This window comes from Henckelia pumila, chromosome 4, assembly GCF_033568475.1.
Source record: "Henckelia pumila isolate YLH828 chromosome 4, ASM3356847v2, whole genome shotgun sequence".
In the NCBI taxonomy this organism is placed as follows: Eukaryota; Viridiplantae; Streptophyta; class Magnoliopsida; order Lamiales; family Gesneriaceae; genus Henckelia; species Henckelia pumila.
This window is the reverse complement of record NC_133123.1, coordinates 15123667-15148955: the sequence shown is the minus strand read 5'-3', so window position 1 is coordinate 15148955 and position 25289 is coordinate 15123667. Positions and strand designations below refer to the sequence as shown.

General features: G+C 30.8%; 3 protein-coding genes across 5 annotated transcripts; 1 reads left to right on the top strand and 2 right to left on the bottom strand.

The window, feature by feature from the left end:
• Positions 1-8334: 8334 nt before the first annotated feature.
• LOC140865323 (protein IQ-DOMAIN 11) lies at positions 8335-11737 on the top strand. Of its 2 annotated transcripts, none has more exons than XM_073269928.1 (5): positions 8335-9236; positions 9316-9609; positions 9712-9931; positions 10702-10829; positions 10917-11737. In XM_073269928.1, exons 1-5 carry the CDS (start codon positions 9162-9164, stop codon positions 11526-11528), a joined length of 1329 nt encoding a protein of 442 aa, XP_073126029.1. In that variant the 5' UTR covers positions 8335-9161; the 3' UTR covers positions 11529-11737. The 2 variants fall into 2 exon arrangements, with proteins under 2 accessions (XP_073126029.1, XP_073126028.1); XM_073269927.1 differs by having other exon boundaries at positions 8341-9236; positions 9712-9927; positions 10698-10829; positions 10917-11732.
• An 841-nt stretch (positions 11738-12578) lies between these two features.
• LOC140865399 (uncharacterized) lies at positions 12579-15651 on the bottom strand. Its single transcript, XM_073270037.1, has 2 exons — positions 13189-15651; positions 12579-12754 (listed from the first exon to the last, which is right to left on the bottom strand). Exon 1 carries the CDS (start codon positions 15478-15480, stop codon positions 13429-13431), a length of 2052 nt encoding a protein of 683 aa, XP_073126138.1. The 5' UTR covers positions 15481-15651; the 3' UTR covers positions 12579-12754; positions 13189-13428.
• A 7173-nt stretch (positions 15652-22824) lies between these two features.
• LOC140866462 (uncharacterized) lies at positions 22825-25245 on the bottom strand. 2 transcript variants are annotated; one of them, XR_012144897.1, is made up of 3 exons: positions 24903-25245; positions 23083-23422; positions 22825-22951 (listed from the first exon to the last, which is right to left on the bottom strand). XR_012144897.1 is itself a non-coding variant. In XM_073271452.1 (2 exons), the coding sequence occupies exons 1-2, from the start codon at positions 25194-25196 to the stop codon at positions 23279-23281; spliced, it is 438 nt and encodes a 145-aa protein (XP_073127553.1). In that variant the 5' UTR covers positions 25197-25245; the 3' UTR covers positions 23045-23278. The 2 variants fall into 2 exon arrangements, 1 of the variants encoding a protein (XP_073127553.1); XM_073271452.1 differs by lacking the exon at positions 22825-22951 and having other exon boundaries at positions 23045-23422.
• Between the last annotated feature and the right edge of the window lie 44 nt (positions 25246-25289).

Below are 25289 nucleotides of genomic sequence, written 5' to 3'. Positions count from 1 at the left end.
TTGATATGGAAAAAACTCATACTAATACCGTATAGATATCGAAAAAAAATTCGATATACCAAAAAAATGTATATATATCGAAAAAATTTCGGTACGGTATCCTAAAAAGTCGGTATTTTGGTTCGGTATCCCAACCCCAGATCACCCCGGCTGAGAGCGCACAAAAGAATTTTTGGGCTAATAATTAGAATAATGAAAAAGATACCTCCAAAATCGTGTGTTCATCGATATTTAATTACACAAATTATATAGTAAAATTTTGTTATTATATAGCGAGATTTTGTATTCCATGTATCATTACATTTTAACAAGTGAGATTTTTGTATTAAATTTTTTTTGAGGAAATGTATTACATTTTTTGTGATGTAATTAAGAATTTGATGTATATTTAACAGCACTCTAATAATTATATATGCATGCAGCTTAACTGATAATCATCTTAGATATTTCTATTTCTATTCATAACCAATTGATAACCTTTTTATTTTTCATTTTTGTTTCATTTTTATGAGCATAAAGAAAAATCTATAATTGGATAATCATCAAGTCCATTATATTGCTGCATTAATACAAGAAATATCTCAAACAATTTAAGATCTCGAATCATTATAAAATCATGATATATATTTATACAAATTTAGGCTTATGAATTGGCCGGTGTTGCGTGACGTTTAAATAAAGAAGAATCACAAATATTTAAGGACAGCTTATAAAATGCTTTAGCTTTTAATTATTATGTATATACATCATAGTTGACAACAATAAATAGCACAGATCCTACGTTTATTTTGTGTATGCAAGTATGCAACTGATTCTGGGATGACGCACAAAAAAAAAAAAAAAAACTGAACAAAATTCATATTTAATTTATCGAGGATTGTTCTATTAGGAGAACGATCGAAACTTAGCATTTAAATTGCTATACAACTTAAAATATTGCTATAATATTATTTTTATTATCTACGATAATTTTTTGTAGAATGACAAATACCTCGACTAATACAGGATTTAAAAAAATAAATTAGTTGTAGTACTATTACCACATGTGATAGCTTTTGATCAAATATATCATGTTATCCAACATAAAAAGTTATGGATTAGTTTTCTAGCTGGTGAGCAGTTCGGCAATTAAATTTGATAAATTTTATAAATTTTATAATTATATTCAAATTAAAGGTGCTGGAGAGCTCGAGCGTCTGGACCAAAGAAATTAGATTTGAATGATAATGTCGAGTGATTTATTTAGTTTTCATTTTTTTTTATAAAATATTAAAATTGTATGGTTGCAAATGTCCCAATAAAAAAAAAGTATTTATTGTCACAAATTGGTTCAATCTTGAGTTTGTTATGTGAATTAAAGATGTGGGCCAATTCAAATGTTTATGAAACCAACCTAGCAAAGATTCGGCCCAAAAGGACGAAGGGGAAGTGGACTTCAGGGCTTTATTTATTTTATCATTTTGTTTTGAGATTAATAATTTCTAGCGGACCGTGGAACACACGATTCATGTGATTCTTAAGAAAAAAAAAAAGAGAATGAAATATGTTTTATTTATTTTAAATTAAATTTATTAATTTTAAAAACTAAAATTCTAGGAGAGACGATATATTGTCAAGAGAAATGTTGAATAAGTTCGGTGTTGAAAGGGTATTTTGGTTGTTTTGTTTACCAATAAAATAATTCCTATACTAAGAGAAAAATGTTTCCTGAAAATTTCATTACAATACAATTATTTTTTACATTCTGCCTTTTTATTTAACTGCAATTTATTATCACGAAATGATAGTAAAAATTTTGGGGAAAAAAAAAAAGAAAAATTTTATTAATACTTCAACACCCGGCGCAATCGGATTGCATATATGATATATATGGAAAAAATCACATTTGTGTTTTTAATGATGTTTTGTGCTCGCGATGTATATATGTATTGTCAAACTTTTCATAAGTATATTTTATTATACAAATAAAACTTTGATTTAAAGAATTAAAAATCACATTTGAGATTGTGTAATTTTTATGATTTTTATTAAGTTTTTTTATAAAAAAAAATTGGTTGAATTTTAAAAAATTAAAACGTGTGTAAATAGTAATAAGATGCTGGATGAAACTTTTACCCTTTTTTAAATTTACTAGTAAAAGTGACGTGTGTTGCACGTGTGAATGCTTTCTATTATCGATAAACGTTGTTAAATAAATGAGTTGAAAAGAGAAGAGAAGAGATAAATATGCAGTTAGTTAATAATTTTCATGATATTTAGTAAATATTAAATTCAATGTAATATAATATTTACAACATGTATTATAAAATGAGTGAGAAGAATCTTTGTTGAAAGATTTTATATGTTACAAGTCTAATTGAATTTATATACGTTGTTGCAAATAATAGTTGTAACAAATACTATAATTTTGTATAAATTAGACATTAAGGAAAATATATAATTTTTTAAAAAAAGATGAAAATATATAATTTGATGTCGTGACATATTTAATAAATAAAATTTAAGAAAAAATATATCAAATAATATATAGTTTTGAAAAATTATTTTACAACTACTGGTTTTGAGAAAATAATAATAATACAAATAATGCATTCTAAATTTTAAATTAAATTACAACGTCTTTTCTTGTTTACATAACAATTTTTTCCTTCTTTTACGATTTTTCGTTTACAGTCCATTTATAAAAAAAAATTAATTTTCTCATCATTTTCGATAATAATTTTTGTGATATTTTCTCTATCAATTATTTTTATATATTTATTCTTTGATTCTTTTGTTGGATTATTCTGAAAAAAATTCTTTGCAAGAGTATAAATAATTTCATTGTTTCCAACCTTCATTCTTGTGTTATTATCTTCTATTACTTGTAAGTCAATATTGTTAATAATCAATGTATTATTGGATGTTTTTTCTATTTTTAATTTAATGTTAAGTTGTTCGAAATCGACTATTGCAATAATTTTTTTTGCTTAATTTTTACTCAAATTTTGAATGTTTTTGATTAAAAATGTTAACATTTCATCTTATATTTCAACTGTCTTATCCATTTTTAGAATAAATGTATATTCTTTTTAATTTAGTGCATTTAAAATTTTGCATTATTTTGAAGTGATGTTGTCCTATAAATAAAGAAGATTTTATTAATAATTTGTAATAATATAGAGGACCGAGAGTTTGCTGCTTTACCAAAAGTTATAACTTGCGATAATAATGCAACTCAAATCTTTTAAACCGCACAACAATCAAGCGTCATGGTTTGATTGTTTTACATAGCAAGGACAATTGTTGCACTTAACAATCTTCATTGCACTTCTTGTAATCAATGAGAATCGAACACATGACCTTATCTTTGATATCAATTGTATGACCGATCGCTTGTCACTTTACCAAAAATTTACAGTTTCAATTCACAGTCATCATTATAACAGTTTAAAATAATACATTATCAATAACTCAAGCTAGCATATAGATATAATGTTTAAATTTTAATATAGTTTTATTTTGGAACAATTGATATTGATTCTTATGCAATTATTAACTCGAATTTCTTTCTTATGTATGTTGCTCTAAATCGATATATATGATTTATTATGTATTTGCTAATAAATGAGATATGCTAATCAAATTAAATAAAATACTCATTTTATAATGTTCTAATTTATGTGTTAATTACTTTTTTTACAAATATTAATTTATGTAATAAAAATAATAACATATATAATGCATTCTAAACCTTAATTTAAATTATTAATAAATATTTTCCTTTATATAATGATTTTTTTTTATCTATTTCACGTTTTTTTCATTTATCATGCATTATTTTTTCTTTATGAAAAAATCAATATTCTTATCATTTGTATTAACAACAATTTATATGGTGGGTCTGGCCAAACGCGAAGACCTACTTGGACTTGTTTGTGAACACGTTTGAGCGAGTCTAAACTCGTTTCTCCGGGATGGGTTTAATACAAGACTAAGTTTAGACCCGGTCTATTATCATCACTTTATTGAAGTGTTGTCGTTCTGGTAATATATATAATATTTGAAAAAAAAAACTATTACATGTTTAGTTATGAAATCAATATAATCTTTAACATTGCAACTAATAAATATTTCAAATACTTAAAAAAATATTTTGGTATTTCACGGGACTTTATAAATAATACTTTATAAAGATAGTTATAATTGCAAGACCATCTCATAATTTTTTTAAAAATGGTTTTGGCTTTTACGTGAAGGAAAATTAGTTAAAATTTTAATTTCAACTTTTATATATGTGATATGTGTGTGTTGATGTATTTTTTTTATTTATTACTTTATATTAAAACTTGAGTATATTTGAATTGATTTATTTCAACATCTGTATATTATTTAATTAACATATATATATATATATTAATAACTTTTCAAAATTAATCTAATATTTGTATATATTTAAATATGAACTCATGATATAATTTTTTTTTTATCTCAATAGGTCCTTACACGAATTAAAATATATAAGATTTTTAAAAATATATATATGTTTATTCAGTATACAAAAAAATACAAATCAAGAATTGGTGTTTCACTATTTTAAGAAACTGGATAGTATTTAATTAAGATTTTGTGAATTTTTTTTAAAAGTATTTGTGGAAAAAATATATTTACTTTATCTACAAGAAAATAAAAAACAAAGTGTTTTGATATTTCAATTTTTTTGAAAACTGAATTTTTATATAATATGCACATACTTTTCAATTTTGTTCTTATCATAATAATTGATTTTACATATAATATAAATATTGATCACTTTATATACAAGAAAATAAAAAAAAACAAAGTATTTAGGTATTTTAATCTTTTTGGAAACTAAATCCTTATCTAATTTGCACACATTTTGTCAATTTTGACCTTATCATAATAATCAATATAATCTTTAACATTGCAACTAATAAGTATTTCAAGTACTTAAAAAATATTTTGGTATTTCACGTGACTTTATAAATAATATTTTATAAAAGATTAAAAATATGATATTTTTAATTGCATGACCATCTCATAATTTTTTTAAATGGTTTTAGCTTTTATGTGATGAAAAATTAATTAAAATTTTAATTTCAAATTTTATATATATGATATGTGTGTGTTGATGTATTTTTTTATTTATTATTTTATATTAAAACTTGACTATATATAAATTGATTTATTTTAACATCTGTATATTATTTAATTAACACACACACACACACACATATATATATATATATATTAATAATTTTTCCAAATCTAATATTTGTATATATTTAAATATGAACTCATGATATAATTTTTTACTTCAATAGGTCCTTACACGAATTAAATTAAAATATATAAGATTTTTTTTAAAAAAAATATGTTTATTCAGTATACAAACAATTAAACAAATAAAAATTAAGAATTTGGTGTTTCAGTATTTTAAGAAACTGAATAATATTTAATTAAGAATTTTGTGATTTTTTTTAAAATATTTGTGGAAAAAATATATTCAATTTATGTACAAGAAAATAAAAAATAAAGTATTTTAATATTTTAATTTTTTTGAAAACTGAATTTTTATATAATATGCACATATTTTTTCAATTTTGATCTTATCATGATAATCGATTTTACTTATAAATATTGATCACTTAAAAATAAAAAAAAACAAAGTATTTAAGTATGTCAATCCTTTTGAAAATTGAATCCTTATCTAATTTGCACGCACTTTGTCAATTTTGACCTTATCATAATAATTTATTTTACATATAATATAATATTGATTTACATTTATGTCCTATAACTAAAGTGTTGTTTTTACTTTCATAACCCTATATATTTTTATATGAGCTGAGAAGAGAGTGAGAACAAATCGACAGCTACGCTTTATTGACAAATATTGGACTGAAAAATAAATTAACATGCCCATTCATCAATCAATCAATATTATTATTATTATTATTATTATTATTATTATTATTATTATCATTATTATTATTATTATTTATTTATTTTATTTTTTTTTGGGTTAATGGACCCAATATAAACAAAAGATTCTCAAGAAAGTAATCGGACCATAGGCTTTATTATATATATATATATATATATATATATATATATATATATATATAGTCTTGATTCCCACACCCGCATCCAAAACAACTTCGATTGTCTTTAAATTTTCACGGTAGGATCTTCTCGAAAATACGAATCCAATGTATCATATGATATCAATTTGGATATTTTAATCTCGGTGATCGAAATTGTGAAGATAGACGAAAATTGCAGATTTCTCTTAATTTCTCATTTATTTCAATCCAACGATATATCATATGATATCAATAACTTCCATTTATTTATTTATTTTCAAATTTCAAATTAAAATGAAGTGAGAAATAACTATTAGAATCTATGATGTTTTAACTGTTTCTTATTGTTATCATTCTTAACCCAAAAAACTTTTATTTTTTCTACCATAAATTTATTAGATTTTTTATTGAAATTAAGTTTAATAAAAAAGAACAAAATTTTTGTCACACACATCGTGTGTGCAAATATTATAGTATATATGCTATAGTATATTAAAGTTAAAGGGTAGTACCAATATGATATGATGACGAAACTTTTTTCAAATATTTCATAAATAGTTTTCATTATTTGTTCTGCATTTAACTCAAATTTTGGTTTGAATTATCCTCAAAGTTTCGTTTGCATTAACAGATGCTATTTTCCATGATATGTACCCTCTTTTGAATATTTTTTTTTTAAAAAATTTATACGGATAAAATAATCCCCACGATCAACATGCTCATATTTATTCATAAAATTTAAAAAATAACACAAAAAAGTATTCGTGTCTATATATCTTTACAATATTAGTAAGTTTGAGACACCTAAAATAACTAACTATGGTGTTATGATCTATTTTTTGATAATCCAAAAATACATATTCTCTCAAATTACAAAATATTTTATTTTTATTTAATAAAAAATGTTATTAAATTCATTTTAATAAATTTGCATCTTATCTTTATCTTCATATTTTAACAAAATATTTCTATTATTTATCAATATTTTTAATATTTAATTAAATAATCATATAACTCACATAAAAAATTAAGATCCGTTTAGACAAGTGCTTATAAAACATTTTTATAAAAGTGTTTTTTCAAATAAATTTTACAAAAATCTTGTCCAAATACATATTTTTTTTGGCTTAAAAACTAAATTTTTTTTAAAGACTTGTCCAAACGAATCCTAATTAAAAACATATATATATATATATATATAAGTCAATCATGACACACATGATGTATATGGTTCGTAAAAAACAGCTAGAAACTGAAATAGTTTTTGAAAAATTACCCTGACATCAAAAAATAGTTATTGTAGGGCCCTCACACTTAATAATATAGTGTGTGTCTATATATATATGTGTGTGTGTGTGACATCCTCCTTCGGTCCTTCCTACTTTAACTAAATTTCGAAGGAAAAAAATAAGCTAAAAAATAAAAATAAATATTGAATATATTATTAACTTAGTTAAAAATATATTTTATGATAAAAACGATAAATTAATAGTATGACATTGATAAATTTTGACTCCAGCTGCCTCAACCCATATTCAAGGGTTAAGATTTAGCAATATATGTGGGGTCTACAATTTTTTCAATGGACCCACAAATATTAATAAATTTTCATATTTAAATACATAATTGGGATAGTACCTTAGGATGAAATACTCAACTTGAACTCAATTAATATCGAATTCGAATCAAGTTTAACCAAATAATGAATGCATTAACTGAACAGCGTTAAAAATCGACCGAAAATCCAAAAATGAGGAAGAAATCAAGAAAGTGTACCAATTTTTGAAATACATGAATTCAACCCTCTCCTAAACTTTTTTTTTTTGAAAATAAAAAATAAAAAAATCAACTCTGAAATGCATGAATAAATCATCTTCCAGTTTTTCAAAGTTGTTTTAAACTGTTGACTTGTTTTTAACTCAAAACACAAAGGTAAAATTATTATTCTACAAATACATAAATTCTTTACACAAAGTATACTGAATCTGACTTGCCTCATCAGAATTTGTTAGGTATAAAAACATACGCAACATTTAATGATACAAAATCACTCATCAGACCTTGTCATCTAAGGAACCAAAGGGTAAGAAAAGACACAACACATAATGGTACAAAACACTGCAAGAATGCACATATGTTGTTGGAAATTGAGCAATTCCCCATCTCAACACAAAGGGCCCCCTCAACAGCTGTATTTCACTCTACATTGCCTTGTTTTTATTGCATGCACTCTATCATTCATTGCACATCAAGAATTTCCCCACATCCTCCAATAATCCATCCCTTTCACTTGGATTTATATCCAATAATAATATTTATCTTCAATAAAAGAACACTACCTTTTCAAGATGGTCACATAACAAGTTGAGATTCTATCTCTTCTCAGATATTTATACTCCGATCTAACAATACGCGTTTAATCGACATCATAGTCACTAGCAATCTAACGCAACACACGTATTAGTCGATCAATTGATATGATCACATGCTTGACCTCGACTTTAAGAAGCAAAGAGTAGCTCACATCAACCAGTTGCTACTCCTTTTTAGTGTAATTTAGGACGGGCAACTTTTATCATGCCATGCATGTTGTTTGACTGATCATGGCAAACTCATGGAGCGTAATTTTCAGCAATTTTGGACACAAATTTGAAACCCAACATACCCAAGTTGAGAGAAAAAAGAGAAAGTCGGCAAGGTGCTGTGACTCTATAAAGTAAAAAGATTCTTATAATATGATGCATATATAGTTTCTCTCCACAAATATGAAGACCCCTCATCGCTGATTGTTTCTGACTTTATGGAGCAAAGCCCATGTGCCAAACACATGAAGAACTCATCAGGAAAAGATGGGGTGTGAAATTATTGAAGAAAAAGATAAAAGATAGCAAATATTCTTGACTCTGTTTATATGTAGTCCTCTCAGAAAAATCCATCAATTATTAGCACTGTGTTTTCTAGCTGTGAAGCGTTTTACATAGAGATATATATGCACCATGCGTTCCAACTCAACATTCAGACAACGGAGTAGCTCATATTTTACATTTCCCTAAGCTTTAGAAAATCTAAATATTGATGGCAAAGAAGAAGAGCTGGTTCAGTATACTCAAGAGGCTATTCATTTCCGAGACACACTCAAGATTTGAGAAGGTATGTGTCGTTTGTATGCATTTACTAGGTTAGATGTGTACCTAAAATGAATTGCCTCCATTTCTTGAAATGTTTTCAGAAGGAGAAGAGAAAGAGATGGATGTTCAAGTTGCTGAAGACGAAACAACTGGCCCCATTATCTGCACCAAGACAAAGGCCACCGTGCGAAGCAGATGCGGACCAGTGTGGATTTGCTGCAACTGTGCCTGTTCAAACAGTTGCTCCAGATGCTCACCTACAGGGGAATGAAGATCAAGATTCTGCAGAGTTGAATATTCATGTTAATAGTCCAGAATTACGTTGCCAACACCACAACAGGGCAATTCAAGATCTTGCTGCCACCAGAATTCAAGCTGCTTTTCGTGGCTATCTTGTATGTTTCTTCTTCTTCTTCTTCCTTTTTTTTTTAACGATTATCTGTTCGATAAGGTGTTCATACTTACATCCTCTACCACGGTTTTAATGGCGCTTACAGGGAAGGAAAGCATTAAGAGCACTCAGAGGAGTAGTTAAGCTTCAAGCTCTTATTCGAGGGTGGGCTGTTCGGCAGCAAGCCATGAACACCCTCAAGTGTCTGCAGTCCATCGTCAATATCCAGACAGAAGTCTGCTCAAAGAGAAGCGAAAGAAGTAAGGATAGTTCACACTGTCAAGAATACAAGTTGCATGAATTTGGTGAAAAGGACATCAAGGCAAGTCTCCAAACTTCTTTGTCTCTTAATGCACAAGCGATTGCATACAGATACCAACAGAGAAAGACAATTTGTTTCTTAAATTTTCGTTTACATTTCTATTCATATACTACGACTAAAACAAAGGGTTGTATGGTTCACTTAAAATGGTGAAATTGTAATTCAGGGACGCAGAATTCAACCAAACGATCATGGTATCTCAGCTAAAATTTCCTGTCCCATCTTCTTCTTGTTTTTTTTCATTGTGTTCAACACCTGATTTACATGGTTTCTCTTTTGTCTTTTCTTTTCCCCTTTCCCTTTCCCTTTCCTTTCCAAGCGATTAAGGAAGTCGGTTTTTATCCCCTATATCCATTCTAGATATCTATTCTTGCTTATAGGATATCCGATGGTATTTATTGTATCTCATATGGAGACACTTTTCGAGCTAAGGCATGAAAGTTTACTGTTCGTTATAAGCTATTAAAAAACTCTGTAGATGGATGGAGCGGCGGGTGGACTTTGTGTAGGGCATTAGGATACATACATAGGAACCGACGAACAGTTCTCAAAGGCCAAAGGGTGCCCCCATATTGTGTCTGGGAAGCTTTAACAGAATTGACATTGTGTCTCAAAAGAAGCTGCTAAACTAAAAATTGTCAGGATCCTTTACAAACCAAGTTTTGATATCAAAATTTTACTGCTTTTCTTTTTTGGCAACAAGCAAATTATTTTTCATCTTCATATGACAATTGGCCTGAGCATCACTTGCATATTCTACAAAATTGCAGATAGATTCAAACAGCCAAAAAAGATGGGACGACAGTATATTGACAAAGAGAGAGTCCAAGGCCATCTTTTTGAGCAAGAGAGAAGCTGCTATCAAGAGAGAAAGGATAAAAGAATACTACATGAATCATCGGGTCAGTTGCTAAGATTTCACTCCCTCAAAGTCGTTTAAACATAAAGTTAGAGCAATTAGATTTAATTAAATGGCATTATATATACAGAGATCTGCAGAATCAGAACGTGAGAAGGTATATGGAAGACAAAGATATTGGTTGGAGCAATGGGTGGATGCACAGCTGGCGAAACGAGATGACCTGGGAAACTTGGATAGAACATCGCCTGTAAATGCAAGAAACAGAGATGAACTTGGTGGCAGACAACTCACTTTAAGATATTCACAGAAACAACAGCAAGCAGGAATGCCGGATTCCCCCATTTACGCCCCCAAAAGAGCATTTCATCATAGGAAGCAACGTTCAATTGGAGAGGATATTTCCTGCGCGGTTTCTCCGGTAATACCCGCATACATGGCCTCAACCGAGTCAGCCAAAGCAAAAGCTAGATCACTGAGCTCTCCAAGATTAAGACCAATCAATTCAGATGTCTGCTCCGAGATTAACTCTCCTCATAAGCATTACCTGTCTCCTATATCATCCATCAACAGTGAGCTAACAAGCAGCGTTTGGCTCAGGAATCCGGTTAGTTTATCTCAAAGATCCCCACGCCTAAAGGGTGTGCAAGGTCCCATAAAATCAACCATAAGCATAAAGGACTTGCGATTGGATTCGGGGGAATCTTTGCCAAAATGGAATTGGCGTTGCACTCACGGTTAAATGCCATTTTAATCAGACAATAAAATGTAAAACCTTATCTAGTTTGGGGTGCCAAATTTGGTCTCACTAAAAATTAAGTTTGTATATATTATCGAAGTTGTGCATGGAGCTATTGTCACTTGCCACAATCGAAAATCCGTCGTTGCCATCAGTTATCCTATCGTTATGAGTTTTAACAGTCCTTAGCCACTATGAAAATCCATACATGACCAATGTTTTGAATTTAAGTAGATATTGTTCTGATCCTGAAGTACTGGGAAATGAAGATTGGGTTACCACATGAAAACTCTTAGCTCCCCTTGATAATTTTCTGCTGCTGCATATTCTACAGCAGCATTAGCTATCTATACAATCAGAGCAAGCGTGCATGAAGACACTCTAGAAAGTAGAAACTTCTTTAATCCACATATAACCACTGAAATTCGCGCAATTCTCCCCATTTACAAAACCATAACAACACATCATTTTCAATGGGATAGGTTACAGATTTATTTATTACCTCAGTTTGCCAAAACCCATTGTATTAGATGTTCAAAAAATGTTCTCATAAAAGATTACATGCTAATTCGAATCTTTTTCATTTGAAAGAGATGACAGATGTTTACCTAATGGATTTGCAACTGAAAATTTCTACAGTTGACACCAAAATATCATATAACTCCTTTATCATTCATATAAGATTACATTTAATTGTATTGCTATTGGTTTATTTTGTTTACGATATATATACAAAATTTAGTCATTCACCATTAATCATGTAAGAAAGGCCATACATTCATATCATGGTGGACTATTGCCTTTCTGTTACGTGATACATTCCACAACTGCCTTAGCTGTTTGGTTAACGTCTTTAAAAAAAGTAATAATTTACTATATCTAAAACTCTTCATCGTCGATCAAATCGGGGATAAAATCATCCAAAGGCACCACAAGACTTTTGATTAGAGAAGGATTTTTTGAAGAATGTCATGATTTAAAAGGGTTTAATACCAAGTAATTTAATAGGCAATTTAAGAACCTATGATGTGAAAATGATATGGGTGGTAGAAAATGAAACGACATTTAATTTAACTGATAAAGAGTGAACATTCCATAACACCAAGTGGAAAGATTTCAGTCATTCACATCAACAATCTGGATTTCCAAGGTCGCGTTCCATCTAGTGATCAGAGTGAGCATTTATCTGACCAAATCTTCAATGCCTTCCCACATTTGATGTGCATACACTGAAAGCAACATATTTTGATTAAAATGACGGAATTCTTAAAAAGGAAAATCTTCGGGAATGCAATGAACTGAAACAACAATTTTAAGATTTTTTTCCGGTCAGAAAATATATTACAAACTGAAGCTCCAGTTTAAACTTGACAGACAGTATAATTGAATTTGCAGGCAGATCTTTAACTGAAGCTACTTTGCGCTCTCATTCAGTATAAAATAAATAAATTGAGAAACTTGTCTTTCCATTAGTAGACTGGGTAGCACAACCACATCAAGCAAACAGTATAATTGAATTGGCAGGCAGATCTTTGAACTTCATGTATGATATATCTCAGTTGGTTAAAGCAAGTGTCATCACTCCATAATAACTATTTGATCGCTTTAGTAGTATATCGTTCCCTGTGATTTTTTGATGTGATGACTGATAACCCAACTTAACTGCATGGAGGGAGATGCAAGTGCAAAATATATCTTCTATCAGCAACAAGCTTCCACAGGCTTGCTCCAGGCTTCAAAGGACTGACGTTTTGGAACTTGTTAGTCTCGGCCTCAGAAATATAGTTCCTTCATCATTATGTTCCATGTCAAAAATTTTCTTCCTTCACACGTCTCGAAAAGTACTTAGCTTCCCTGAGCTGTAGGAAAAACTGGGGTGAACAACTGACATTTGATCCTTCAACTACAAGATTGCAGGTATGCTTGCGAATTCATAACCGATATCTTGCATTAGGGGCAGTAACTTCTCTTGTAGCAACATGTAAATTTCTTTCATCTCAGGATGCGATCTGTCACGCGCAAAGAATGCATGATTCTTGCCATTGACTTCGATTTTACTGCAACCAGGCACTTTTTTCACTTTTCTTTCCTTCATCTTCTTCCTTAATCTTGAAAACTGGTCCCATCTTCCAGATGCAGCATACACATTTGCCAATGACACATACCCACCGGAGATAGCTGGCTCAAGCTCTATTAACTCGTCACATATGTGATCTGCCAAACCCACATCCCCATGCAACATGCAAGCACCAACTAAGGCCCCAAGAACTGCACCATCATATCTATCTGGAGGCATCTCTTGTACCACTTTCACAGCCTCATTCACCAGCCCAGCTCGCCCAAGGATGTCAACGAGGCAACAATAGTGCTCTGCCCTAGGTTCCAAACCAAAGGCATCCCTTATGGAGTCAAAAAACATTTGACCCTTCTTAACAAGTCCAGAATGACTACAGGCTGACAAGACTCCAACAAAAGTAATCCCATCTGGTTTGTGCCCTGATCTTAACATCTGAGCAAATGCCTGCAATGCATGTATACCAAATCCATGGTCCGAATATGCTAGTATCAGGGCAGTCCAGGAAACAACATCCTTGGCCTCAAGATGGTAAAACACACTTTGAGCAGAGATAATATCACCACTTCTATAGTACATAGTGATCAAGGAATTATTAAGTGATGTCTCACTTTCAAATCCAAGTTGCACAACAAGACCATGAGCTTGCAACACCCCTAAAATACTGCTACACGAGGTCAATAAACTAGTCAGGCTTGCCTCGTTTGGCCTAATGCTGCCACACAGCATCAAAACAAAGTGCTTAAATGATTCATTCTCATGCCCATGTCTGGCATACCCGTCAATCATTGCATTCCAGGTCACAATATTTCTTTTAGACATCATATTGAAAAGTTCGCCAGCTTCAGTCATACAGCCTTCATCAGCATAGGCTGTGATCATTGCATTCCACGCCGAAACATCCTTATTTGGCATTTGATCAAAGTATTTTCTCGCCAACTCTGTCATCCCGTTTCGCGCAAGGCCCGTTACCATGGTAGTCCAAGAAATAGCATTCCTCCAAGGCATTGAATCAAATAATTCGTTTGCTTCACTTAATCTATTAGCATCCAAAAGCCCACGAATCACAATGTTCCAAGAAAACAAGTTACGCTCTGGCATCATATAAAAGAGCTTAAGCGCTTCTTCAACCTGGTCATTATTCATATAAACAGAGATCATTGAGGTCCATGCAACAATATTTTTAACAGGCATCTGATTAAAAGCACCTCGAGCCTCATCAATCAACCCGTTCTGTGCATAACCCAAAATCACAGTAGTCCACGTAATCTCATTTTTATCTCTTTCAGGCATTTTCCTAAAAAGCTCAACAGCATCATCTACTTTCCCATGTTTGAAAAACCCTGAAATCAAACTGGTCCAAGAGAACGAATTCCTCTCGGGCATTCCCTCGAATACCTCTTTTGCTTTATCCATGCAACCAGCCTTCGCGTACGCATTTATCATGGCGGAGTCCGACACAATGCTTTTCATACTCCTTGGAATTTGACGAAAAACTTGCTCGGCCTTATGGAACTCCCCATGTTTGAGATAAATACTGATCATGGATGCATAAGAAACCGAGTCGCGTCGAGGCATTTCGTTGAACAAATTGCGAGCAGCAGACAACTTCCCTCGACGACCCAACTCCCCCATTCGTACATTAAAATCGTACGTCGAAGGAAAATTATGAAATGGAGCCGAATCAAAATTACAATCAAATGCAGAGCAAAATTCGGGGCCCGACAAAGGCCCGTTTTTAAGGTCCGGAACCGTGGCGGCGGAGGTTGTATACCGATAAAAAGGGGAGCATCGTCCCTGAAAACATGAGATGGAAAGGTATGCCCAAAATTCTTGCACTGTCTTGTCCAATTTCCATGATGCTCTGCCAGCAATCCTCATGCATGCCTGACCTCACAAAGCTTCACTTAAAAGAAATAAATAATACATATCTCTAATTCTCTATATCTATATTATTTATTATTAAAAATGTGAGTTTTCACTTTTCATGTATGTATGTCCCTCTCTTTTATGTATTTTTTGGCATCTTCGAGGGTTTTTTTCATCATCGTCGTTATCGTCCAAGTGCATTTGTGCACAATGGCTAGCTTCCACCTCCTTCACGATCTAATACATTTTGGTTTTTATTTGAATTTTTCAATGGTGTGTATGCTTTACAAAGTAATCAAATTTAAAGCCAAAAAAAAAAAATGTTTTGCAGAAATAGATAGATAATAGATAAAGACCTATAAAAAAAATATAATGAGACTGTCTCACATATCAGTTTATGAGACAGATCTTGACATGATTATCTAACTCATTATATTATTTTTTATGTCTAAATATTACTTTTCATTGTATATATAAAATAAGTCTGACATATTTTTTTTGGAATTATTTAATTTATATATGTTAATTCAATGAACAAAAATAACATCCGACGCGAATGGAGACTTAATCCTCTTCATTCCTTCTTTTCTTTTTTTTTTTTTCTCTTATATGGTTTTGAAATAAAATTTTAAATCAAAGTTTGTACATTTTGAACTTGTATTTCAAATCAAAGTTTGTACATTTTGAACTGCATGTGACGTCGAATTGAATAGCATTTCTTAAAAATAGAAACTATACAAGTAAAAAAAATTAATCTATAATTGAACGATGTCGTTATAAAAAATTGCTTATGTGACAGAAACTATGTTGATATGAATTGATAAGTGCAAGTTTTGTACTTCTATTTTATATGATGTAATCTTTTTTTTTTTTTTTTTTGGAACAATATTATGTATCGTTTGTTTATTCGTTATGTTGTTTGCAAGATTCAGATAACGTTATAACAACTGTTTTTCTATGATAGAAGATGTAAATGTGATGAAAAAAGATAGAGAGAGCGTGAAGAGATGAAGGAAAAATCGAAAATTGAAAAAGAACCGAAAGAAAATCACATGTGCACCTAAGCTCACCCAAGTTCAGGCGCCCTCACCCCCATCCAGCATTGAAGAAAGATGAAATCGGAAGTCCAAGCGCATCAATGCCCGATTCTTGGTCCTCCCGTGCTCGTAGACATTCGGAATTTTGGAAACTTTGGTTTTTCCATTTTTGAAAGACGACTTGTTGAAGAATTTCGAAAGATATCGAGGGTTCTGAGGGGTAGGCGATACTTTTCATTCTTTCATCGATCTTAGAACACACAAACAACATAACCACATAACACTATACAGTCAAAAAGGCTTAGACACGAATTTGGGACGTGAGACAAATAGAGAAAATTCATTTGAGTGAAACGTTAGTCTCAGTTCGTGTATCCAAACCATCTTTGAAATTCTAGTTTGTTTAATTTAATTTAGTTTATTGAATTCTAAACATTGATTTTATAAATAAGAGTGAGATTTTATAATTTAGTTCTTTTTAAACTAGATAGGTTGAGATTATTTTAATTACAATATTTAAATGTGAATTATAAATTTCAATCCTCATGAGAATGATACTTTACCTATCGAATACTAAACATGACATTGTGCACTTGCGATTGAAAATCACGCTAAAAGCTTTTGGTGTCATTTTCGATGATTGAATTAATTTATTTTACATCAAAACTGTCACCAAATGCTCTTGATTTGATTTAGAGTTATTTTGATTTAATTTTTTATTTACTTTTTTTTGGTTTAAGTTATTTTGTTTTCTCTATATCTACAGTTTATGCAAAGATATTAAATTATGAAAGTGCATACATAGTGGGGATATTGAAGACTATAGACTAAGCCTTTTTTGGAAGACAACATAAGATTTTTTAGATTTTATTTATTTATTTTTGTTATCTGGTTTTTATGTATTTGCGTTTCTAAAATTTGGTCTTTTGTCAAATTTTTATAGGAGTGTGAAGATGAAGTTTGGGGGTGTTACCCCTAATATACCCCAAATCTGTTGCAAATGGTGATGAAGAGAACGACGGTCACTAACGTCATCATCACGGGTATATGCATTCCTCTGTAATTTTATTGGTTTATTTTACATTGAGGATAGTGTACAATTTTATATTTGGAGGTGTTTGATTTTTACTGTTGTTGTTTACCTAAATTATTGCAGTGGTGTTTAAGTTTAGTTTATTTTTGTTTGTTTTCATCTTATTATTAGTTTTTTCGAAAAAAGTTAGTCCCTGTGTTTATTTTAAGTTATTGTTGTGTCAAAGCATTATGATTAGTAACTGTTATGGTCAATGATAGAAAAAAAAGACTTGTTGTGCGAAAAGTTTTTATTGCACTTTAGAAGTGGAGTTTGTTAGCTATCATTTGATCTTGAGTTCTCACAAAATTCACACACTTGGTGCCATGAAATTTGATACTATTAACACTTAGAGAACATTTATGTGGAATGTGTGATGTGGAATCTATTTCTACTATAAAAGTATAAATGATGGGCAAAGTTTTTTCATTGTGAATTTATAACTTTGCCCTCATCAAATTGTGTATGAAACAAAAAACTTGTATGGGCAATTGTGAAAAAATGAGGTAAAAAACAAGGGCAAAAAAGGGATTAAAATTTTAGTCAAACTTTAATGAGAGATTTATTGCATTATGAGTAATGAAGGTATATTTAATTTTTATTTATAAATATTCAATTATAATCTCAAAATTAATTATTAATAGATTGTGTATAATATATAATGTAAAATTTCACAAACAATATTTGACCACAATACTTCTATATTATCAATAAAAAGGACTTCTTATCTCAAATCAGAGTCATACATCATCAAGAAAACTCGGTAAACTCGTTCTAAAATTAGCTTTACAAGAGCTTTTGAGTTTGATTGCCAACATGATATTCTACTTGTGCTAGCATGTCTTAAATTAAGAATGTCTAGTCATTTTTCTTACAATTGTGATTGTTCTTAATGTCTAAAGGGACGCTTAAATGTCTTATGAATATTCATGTTGGTATGTCAATCTTGATTTTGTGTTGCTTGGTAATTTGAGATAATTTTGTCCAAAGTTGATGAAGCTTGCTAGTCATTCAACTTGATTTATTTGTGTTGAATATCTCGCTCTATTTGTTGTTTAATCAAGTTGAGACTAATTTGCTTATGCATTGCATTCATGTTTTGAAATCATGAAATGACATTTAGCAAGTGGGAGCAAGAAAGGAAAATTGAATTGAGCATAGTAGATCTATCCCTCTATTTTTACAAACTTCCTTTACTCAAACTTTCAGGGGGAGCTCATTCATCATCCTTCATATTTTTAAAAATTTATGAAATGTCATATGCTACAACACTTTTTGTTTGCTCTTTAAAATTCTTTTATGATCATATTATAAAGATAGGGAGAGTAGTGATTTTTGACTTACAATTGTATCTTCCATATACTTGCGCTTTATAATTTCAAATATCAAATCCGTTTATTCGAAAAATGATTTGAGTTCCAATGCATTTTCTCTACTTGCATAAGTAATCACTTGTGTTTGTGGAAAATGGGAAAAGTAATATCATTGTGAGATCATTATTTTTTCTATGTGAATACCCTCTACACGCTTAAATCCTTTTAGAATCCTTCATTGAAGGGACACATCATAAGCTTACTTGTTTTGGGATCACAATGATATTTTACAACTTCATGATCTACTTATACTTGTTGACTATATATGGTGGCAAAAATAGAGAAATATGGAAGATGATTTGGTCAAGTCAATTTTTAATTATCTCTTGATCTTTGTGAGTGACTAAAATTCATAGCATGTGATATTTTCAAACACTTCCCTCGCTTATTTTTGTTTCGGCATTGTTGTTCGGAAATGCGATCTCTTTTACCAAAATAATCAAGTGGGGATGATTTTTTTTTTTTTTTTTTTGCATACATATTTCATTGAAGTTGTTTTCATGAGTTAGTCACCCTTCTACCTTTATAAAATATAGGGGGAGAGCTAATTATAATTTTATGGGGTAGAATTTTTTTTGATTAATTTGTGTCTTTTTGATTCACACAAAAAGGGGAAGAAATATGTTATATCAAAATATGATTTTTGCATTACTTGAGTTTAAATGTTCATATTTTTATTCAAGTTTTGTGATCATCAAAAAGTGAGAGATTGTTGAGTTTTTGGAACACAAGCAATCTTGATTTTGATGATAACAAAACTTGTTATTGTGTTTCTAACATATTTACTCTAGTGTGAAGTTTTCAACTCAAGATGGAAGCCAAAACTCAAAATTAGCTAAACTGAATTTCTGGCGAGTTTCAGTGTTTCAATGATATCTTACATCTCAGTGATCCAAATGATTAGCCGCCAAAGCAAATGCAAAGAAAACTCAATTTGGAACATATTTTATTTCACGTCAGTTGAGCAAAATCGGATGTTATCTTGGCCAAACTGATGTCGCAATACCAAAGTGAACTGCATCAGTTTAGCAGAAAATACACCATCAGTTTACCTAGAGCAGTTCTGGTATATTGGTCATATCTTGAAGCTAGATTATCTGAATGGAACGATTCACCATGCGTTGGAAAGATAAGACAATGATCTAAACATCATATTCACAAGTCAAATACTGAATCGGATTATAAGAAGATGCTAAACTGCGTTGAAGTTACTGGTTTGGAACAGAACAGTCTAGTGTATTAAGCATAACTTTCGCATATGAACTCCGAATTGAGTGATTCTTGATTCCGTGAAAATATAAGAAAAAGGGCTACAACTTTCATGTTTAACACTTTACCCAGAAATCAACGAATCAAGAGATATAGCACTAAACTGATCGTATGCACTCAACTGATTCTGTGCTAAACTGATTTTGTGCAGCTATGGTATTTCGAGCATAACTTTTGCATATGAACTCCGAATTGATTGATTTTGGTGGTGTTGGAAAGTAAGATCAAGGGCTACAACTTTTGTATTCATCACGTTTCCCAGATATCAACGTATCATTCCAAATAGCATCCAGTTTAGCAACTCAGTTTTTCTTGCTAAACTACTACCTAAACTGAAGTTGGCCAAGAGTAGTTTATCCACCCAAACTGAAGATCGTTAAACTGCTACAGTACTAGTTTCGTACCAAATTCAGTTTACCAAGATCAGTTTAGTGGAACTTATTTTCACACTCCAGAAACAGTACAGAAACAATACAAAAAGCATTCTAACGGCTGTATTTCTGTGTCTAATGAATATATCATTCTTGGAGCCTATAAATACAACATCTTGGAGTTTAAACACAAGTTATTGAAGGAGATTCAAAGCATGGGCAGCCTATTTGAAGAAATCAGTTAATTGAGAGCAAAGTCCAAGGTGTGAAGAACACATTAGAATTCTTGAGTGTGAAAAGTCAAGTTCTTCACACCCAACTCACTCACATATAAAAGAGAGATGTATTGCATAGATTAGTTGAATGAGAGTCTTTACACAAAGACGTTAAAAATTGTATTTGTAGTCTTGGCATAAAGACGTAAAACATTATGAGGATTGTGAGGTTGCGGTCTACAATCGAGTGGTGGCTAGGAGTTCTTCTTTAGGCAATGGGTAAGCCCTAAACCGGATTGGGTTTGTACAAATTGCTTCTATAAATCAAAGTCTTCTAGTGATATCCTTCCGAGGTGAAAGAAGGGGTGACGTAGGAGTTGTTGAAATCTCCGAGCATCCATAAACAAATCCTTGCCTCTTTATTTCTTGCATTTATTTATTGCTACTGTTTTAGATTGCATTATTGAAGCATTTTATGTGTTTGATAAAATACCTAAATGTTGCATTCAAAGTGTTTGATAAAATGCTTTAACTAAACTGTTTTCATCTTTCAACTTGCATCATTTTAAAATGATTTACAAAATGATAAATTAGTTTCTACGAAGGATTATTTCGAGTGTTTTCTGCTTGGTTTAAAAACCAAACTCGATTTAATTCATCTGTGCTCAATATTTCAAGAACCGAGCTATTGTAGCTCAAAATATTTTAAAAGTGTGTATTCACCCCCCTCTATACACCGTATCTGATCCTATCAGAATGTGAATAATAAAAATTGGAGTGTGAATAACACTTATAAATAACATCAATCAAATCATTGAATTTAAATTACAATATTACCCCTTATAAATAATATAATATTTATTTTAATTATTATTAAAAGGACAAATTAGTCATTTAACATTTTTATATAAAATTTAATCAATCAAATCAAATAAACTATAATCTATCAATCAAATTCAATATTATTTTAACTATCATTTCTTAATTATTTATTTATTACACTATATTATTTATCTATATATAACTTATATCATCACTCAAACCAAACGGTGCCTAAAGGTAATAATATGTGTATATAGAGTGTTACATACAGAGATACATATATTATTAAAGTAGGAAAATATCAAAAAACTCTTTTAAATTTTTTTTTGTTTTCAACATACAATTGTTTGTCTAAACGTTTAATAAAAATAATATTTTTTATTTTATTATTTATTATGCAGTTTTAGGGATGTCAAAATTTAACGCGACCCTAATTGACCCGAAAAATATCTGATTAGGTTGCGTTTTTTGGGTTCGGATAAGATCGGGTTGGACACGAAATTTGACCCGAAATAATTAATAATGTAATAATTATTTATAATAAATTTTTTTTTATTTTAACAAAATAATTAAATGCACATAATAATAATCAATATATTTTGATTTAAATAAATGATAACAAAATCTCATTTATATGTAATTTATATATGTGAAAGCTTAATCGTACAAAGTTTAAAATATACTTACTACACAAAATAAAAAAATCATTTTTAAAAATCATTTTTTTACAAAATAATTATTACATGATGAAAATATAATCCGATATTTTTTGATCAACTCGAGTCGGGTTCAATTTTGACAGCCTAAAAATGCACAATAAATAATAAATTAAAAAAATAATATTTTCATTAAAAGTTTTTTTGAGTTAGAAAAACAAAAACTCTTTTAAAAAATCTTTCTTCTCAACCTAGAATTGTTTTTCTAGCCCAAATTTTTTTTTAATGAAAATATTATTTTTTAATTTATTATTTATTGTGGAGTTTTAGACTATCGAAATTGAACTTGACTCTTGCTCATAATTAGTGTATTAATTTATATAATAACATTTTAATCATAAAATTAAATTTTATTCTTTACATTTATTAATAATAAAATATTTGTTATATAATAAATAAAAATATTAATTATATCGCTAAATTTGTAAAAAGATAAAGGATAAGGATTAATATATGTAAAATAAAAGGAATATCCTTTTCATATAATATTTGAAGTAAATGGATTAATAAGAGTGTATAGTGGGAGATGACCTTAATTATCTAGGACTGTAGAGAGCGTTGGGAGTGTGCATTTTTGCAGCCATAAATTCTTTGGTTACAAAGTTGTCCTGAAAAAATGGGGAAATTGACGTAAAAAATTATTGGGCATGTGAGGAACAAGAGTAATTGCGAGAAAATAAGAGGGAAAAAAATGTGGGCAATGAATGTTAAATGTTTCATATAAAACATGTAAACTTACCAGAACTCCAGGACCGAGGTACATATATTATGAATTTCGAATATAACGTAGTCCACATATATACATACGGATGCATATAAAATTTTATCAATTGTCAAAAGCGAAGGCAAGAATAAGTCTGCTGCACAGCAAAGATCAAAATAATTGTCCCCAGCGAGTATCATCTAGTCCGTCGATCATCCAATCTAAACCAAATTTAGGCCTCAACTTCTCGTTTAGGACGATTCCGGGAACGAATTGGAGCAGATTCTTTGTCTGAAGATGTACTTTCATTCTCATTCTCATTCTCATTCTCAACGCCGTCCTCGTCTGCTTCCAAGATGGCCTCGTTCACAGCAAGCTGGATCGTGAAACAAAAGAAATTGAAGGAAGTTCAAGCCTTGTACTTTTTCTACAAGAAGAGAAACTGTAGTAGGATAACTGTGAATGACTGCAAAGTAGTGTACACCTAGTGGCAGAGCAATAATTTCCCATTAAAAAAAAATTTTGGGAGGGTGACCGCACCTACTAACCCCTCTTGGCCCTGAAGTTCTTGCCTTTGAAATATAGAACTTAAAAACCGCAAATACATTTTTCTATGAAAAGAGCCAGATCTTTAGGTTCGGCACTACGTGAAAAGCAACCTAAATTTTCCTTGCAGGATTCTAAGCCTTACAGGCTAATGATATATTTATGGCGACAAAACGATCACTGGACATTGCACCTTTCCTTCCATAAAGTCTTAAAAGTGGCTACACGATTCTAAGATCATTGATCAGCATAGCATACTTAACATAAAACCATAACAAAATCAATAATGATTTGGTGTCCATTATCACACCTTAAACTGGCCCCTTATTTTTTTGTTGTTTCATCAATTATAAAACGTTTCTTGGGACGTATACAATATGTCTGCAAGCTTAACCTTCGCAGACACATAAATGCACACCTGATAGTCACTCTCACAGGCTACTTGAAAAGTTGTTTCAATAAATCAACTATCCATTCTTCAACGTACTCATCTTCTCAAGTTTCCAATCTGAGATCCCGATTATTACTTTATAGAGAAAAGGAGCTTTATTTATATTCTTAAGTTTCCAGTCTGCCATTTATCTTCCCGATTTCCCTATCTGCGACGCGAATTATCAATATATGGAGAGTGAGGAGTTTTGTATACTCACCACAAACACATTGCAGACGTATATTTATATTCCGACATTTTCCATATCTTCATCTCCAAAAAATCTCGAGCTCAAGCAAACTCTAGGAACTAAATTTCTTCCCTTAAAATCGTGGTACACTGCTATTACTCGGCTATTAAACACCCAATTCAAATCTTTATTAACAGCAAGCCATCATTTCAGTGAAGCTTTGTTCTCTGTCTGTCCTCAAATGAAATGAATCACAATTCCTAATGAAGCACTCAATTCGAAGAATTAATTCTTTATCTTTAGCAAAACTCTTGGATGGCTTTAGAGTAATTTGTCATCTTTACCAGGGACGGAGCCAAGGGGTGGCGGCTCAACTTTGTCTATTCTCTGGTTCGTCAGTCTCCAAATTTCAAATTTACAATAAAAGTTGCTTTTCTAAATGAATTTTCTGGTTCCATCCCAGCCAAAACTAACCTCTAGTCAGTTCTATCAAATATTAATTTTATAAATCTTTGCCAATAAAGCATCAAAACTATGGAGCAAAATCACCCACCGTCCCGGAATCTCCAATCAAAACCACCAAGCAAGATGAAAAACGAAGAAAAACACAAAATTCTGCAGAACAAGAAAAGACCCACAAGAATCGTATATACAGAAACTGCGAATATAAAATCAACACAAAAACTTTACCTCTTCGAAAAATTTTTGGTCCAGCTTATCAGCAATTCTTACGGAAGTGAAGATAGTGACGGCAAGAAGAGAGAGAGGGAGAACGAAGGCAAATATATAGCTAGAGGAGCTGATGCCTCCGGCGCGTGTCACCACCGAAACGCCTCTCTTGCTCGTTTTCAGGCGACCCACATGGAGATTTACTCTGGTGGATGGTGCTTCAGTCGGCGGTAGTAGCAGCGTCGCCGCCGGCTTGTAGTTGGTGGCGGGGATAAGGCGGAGCAGTGTAGAAGAGGAGACCGAGTTGTGTAGCATTGTGTGGCAGCGTCGTTTAAGGAAATCTAATTTATTTTATTTAATTTTAATTTAAAAAAGAATGAAAAGAACAAAGAAAACAAAGAAAAGGTG

What these genes read in the sequence shown, in the direction of transcription:
- LOC140866462 (XM_073271452.1), bottom strand. Translation starts at nt 25,196, where the DNA reads ATGCTACACAACTCGGTCTCCTCTTCTACACTGCTCCGCCTTATCCCC. An exon ending in ACCAAAAATTTTTCGAAGAG is followed by an intron (nt 23,423 to 24,902) that starts GTAAAGTTTTTG and finishes TTCACGATCCAG; the next exon opens with CTTGCTGTGAACGAGGCCAT.
- LOC140865399 (XM_073270037.1), bottom strand. Translation starts at nt 15,480, where the DNA reads ATGAGGATTGCTGGCAGAGCATCATGGAAATTGGACAAGACAGTGCAA.
- LOC140865323 (XM_073269928.1), top strand. Translation starts at nt 9,162, where the DNA reads ATGGCAAAGAAGAAGAGCTGGTTCAGTATACTCAAGAGGCTATTCATT. An exon ending in CTGCTTTTCGTGGCTATCTT is followed by an intron (nt 9,610 to 9,711) that starts GTATGTTTCTTC and finishes TGGCGCTTACAG; the next exon opens with GGAAGGAAAGCATTAAGAGC. An exon ending in TGAAAAGGACATCAAGGCAA is followed by an intron (nt 9,932 to 10,701) that starts GTCTCCAAACTT and finishes AATTGCAGATAG; the next exon opens with ATTCAAACAGCCAAAAAAGA.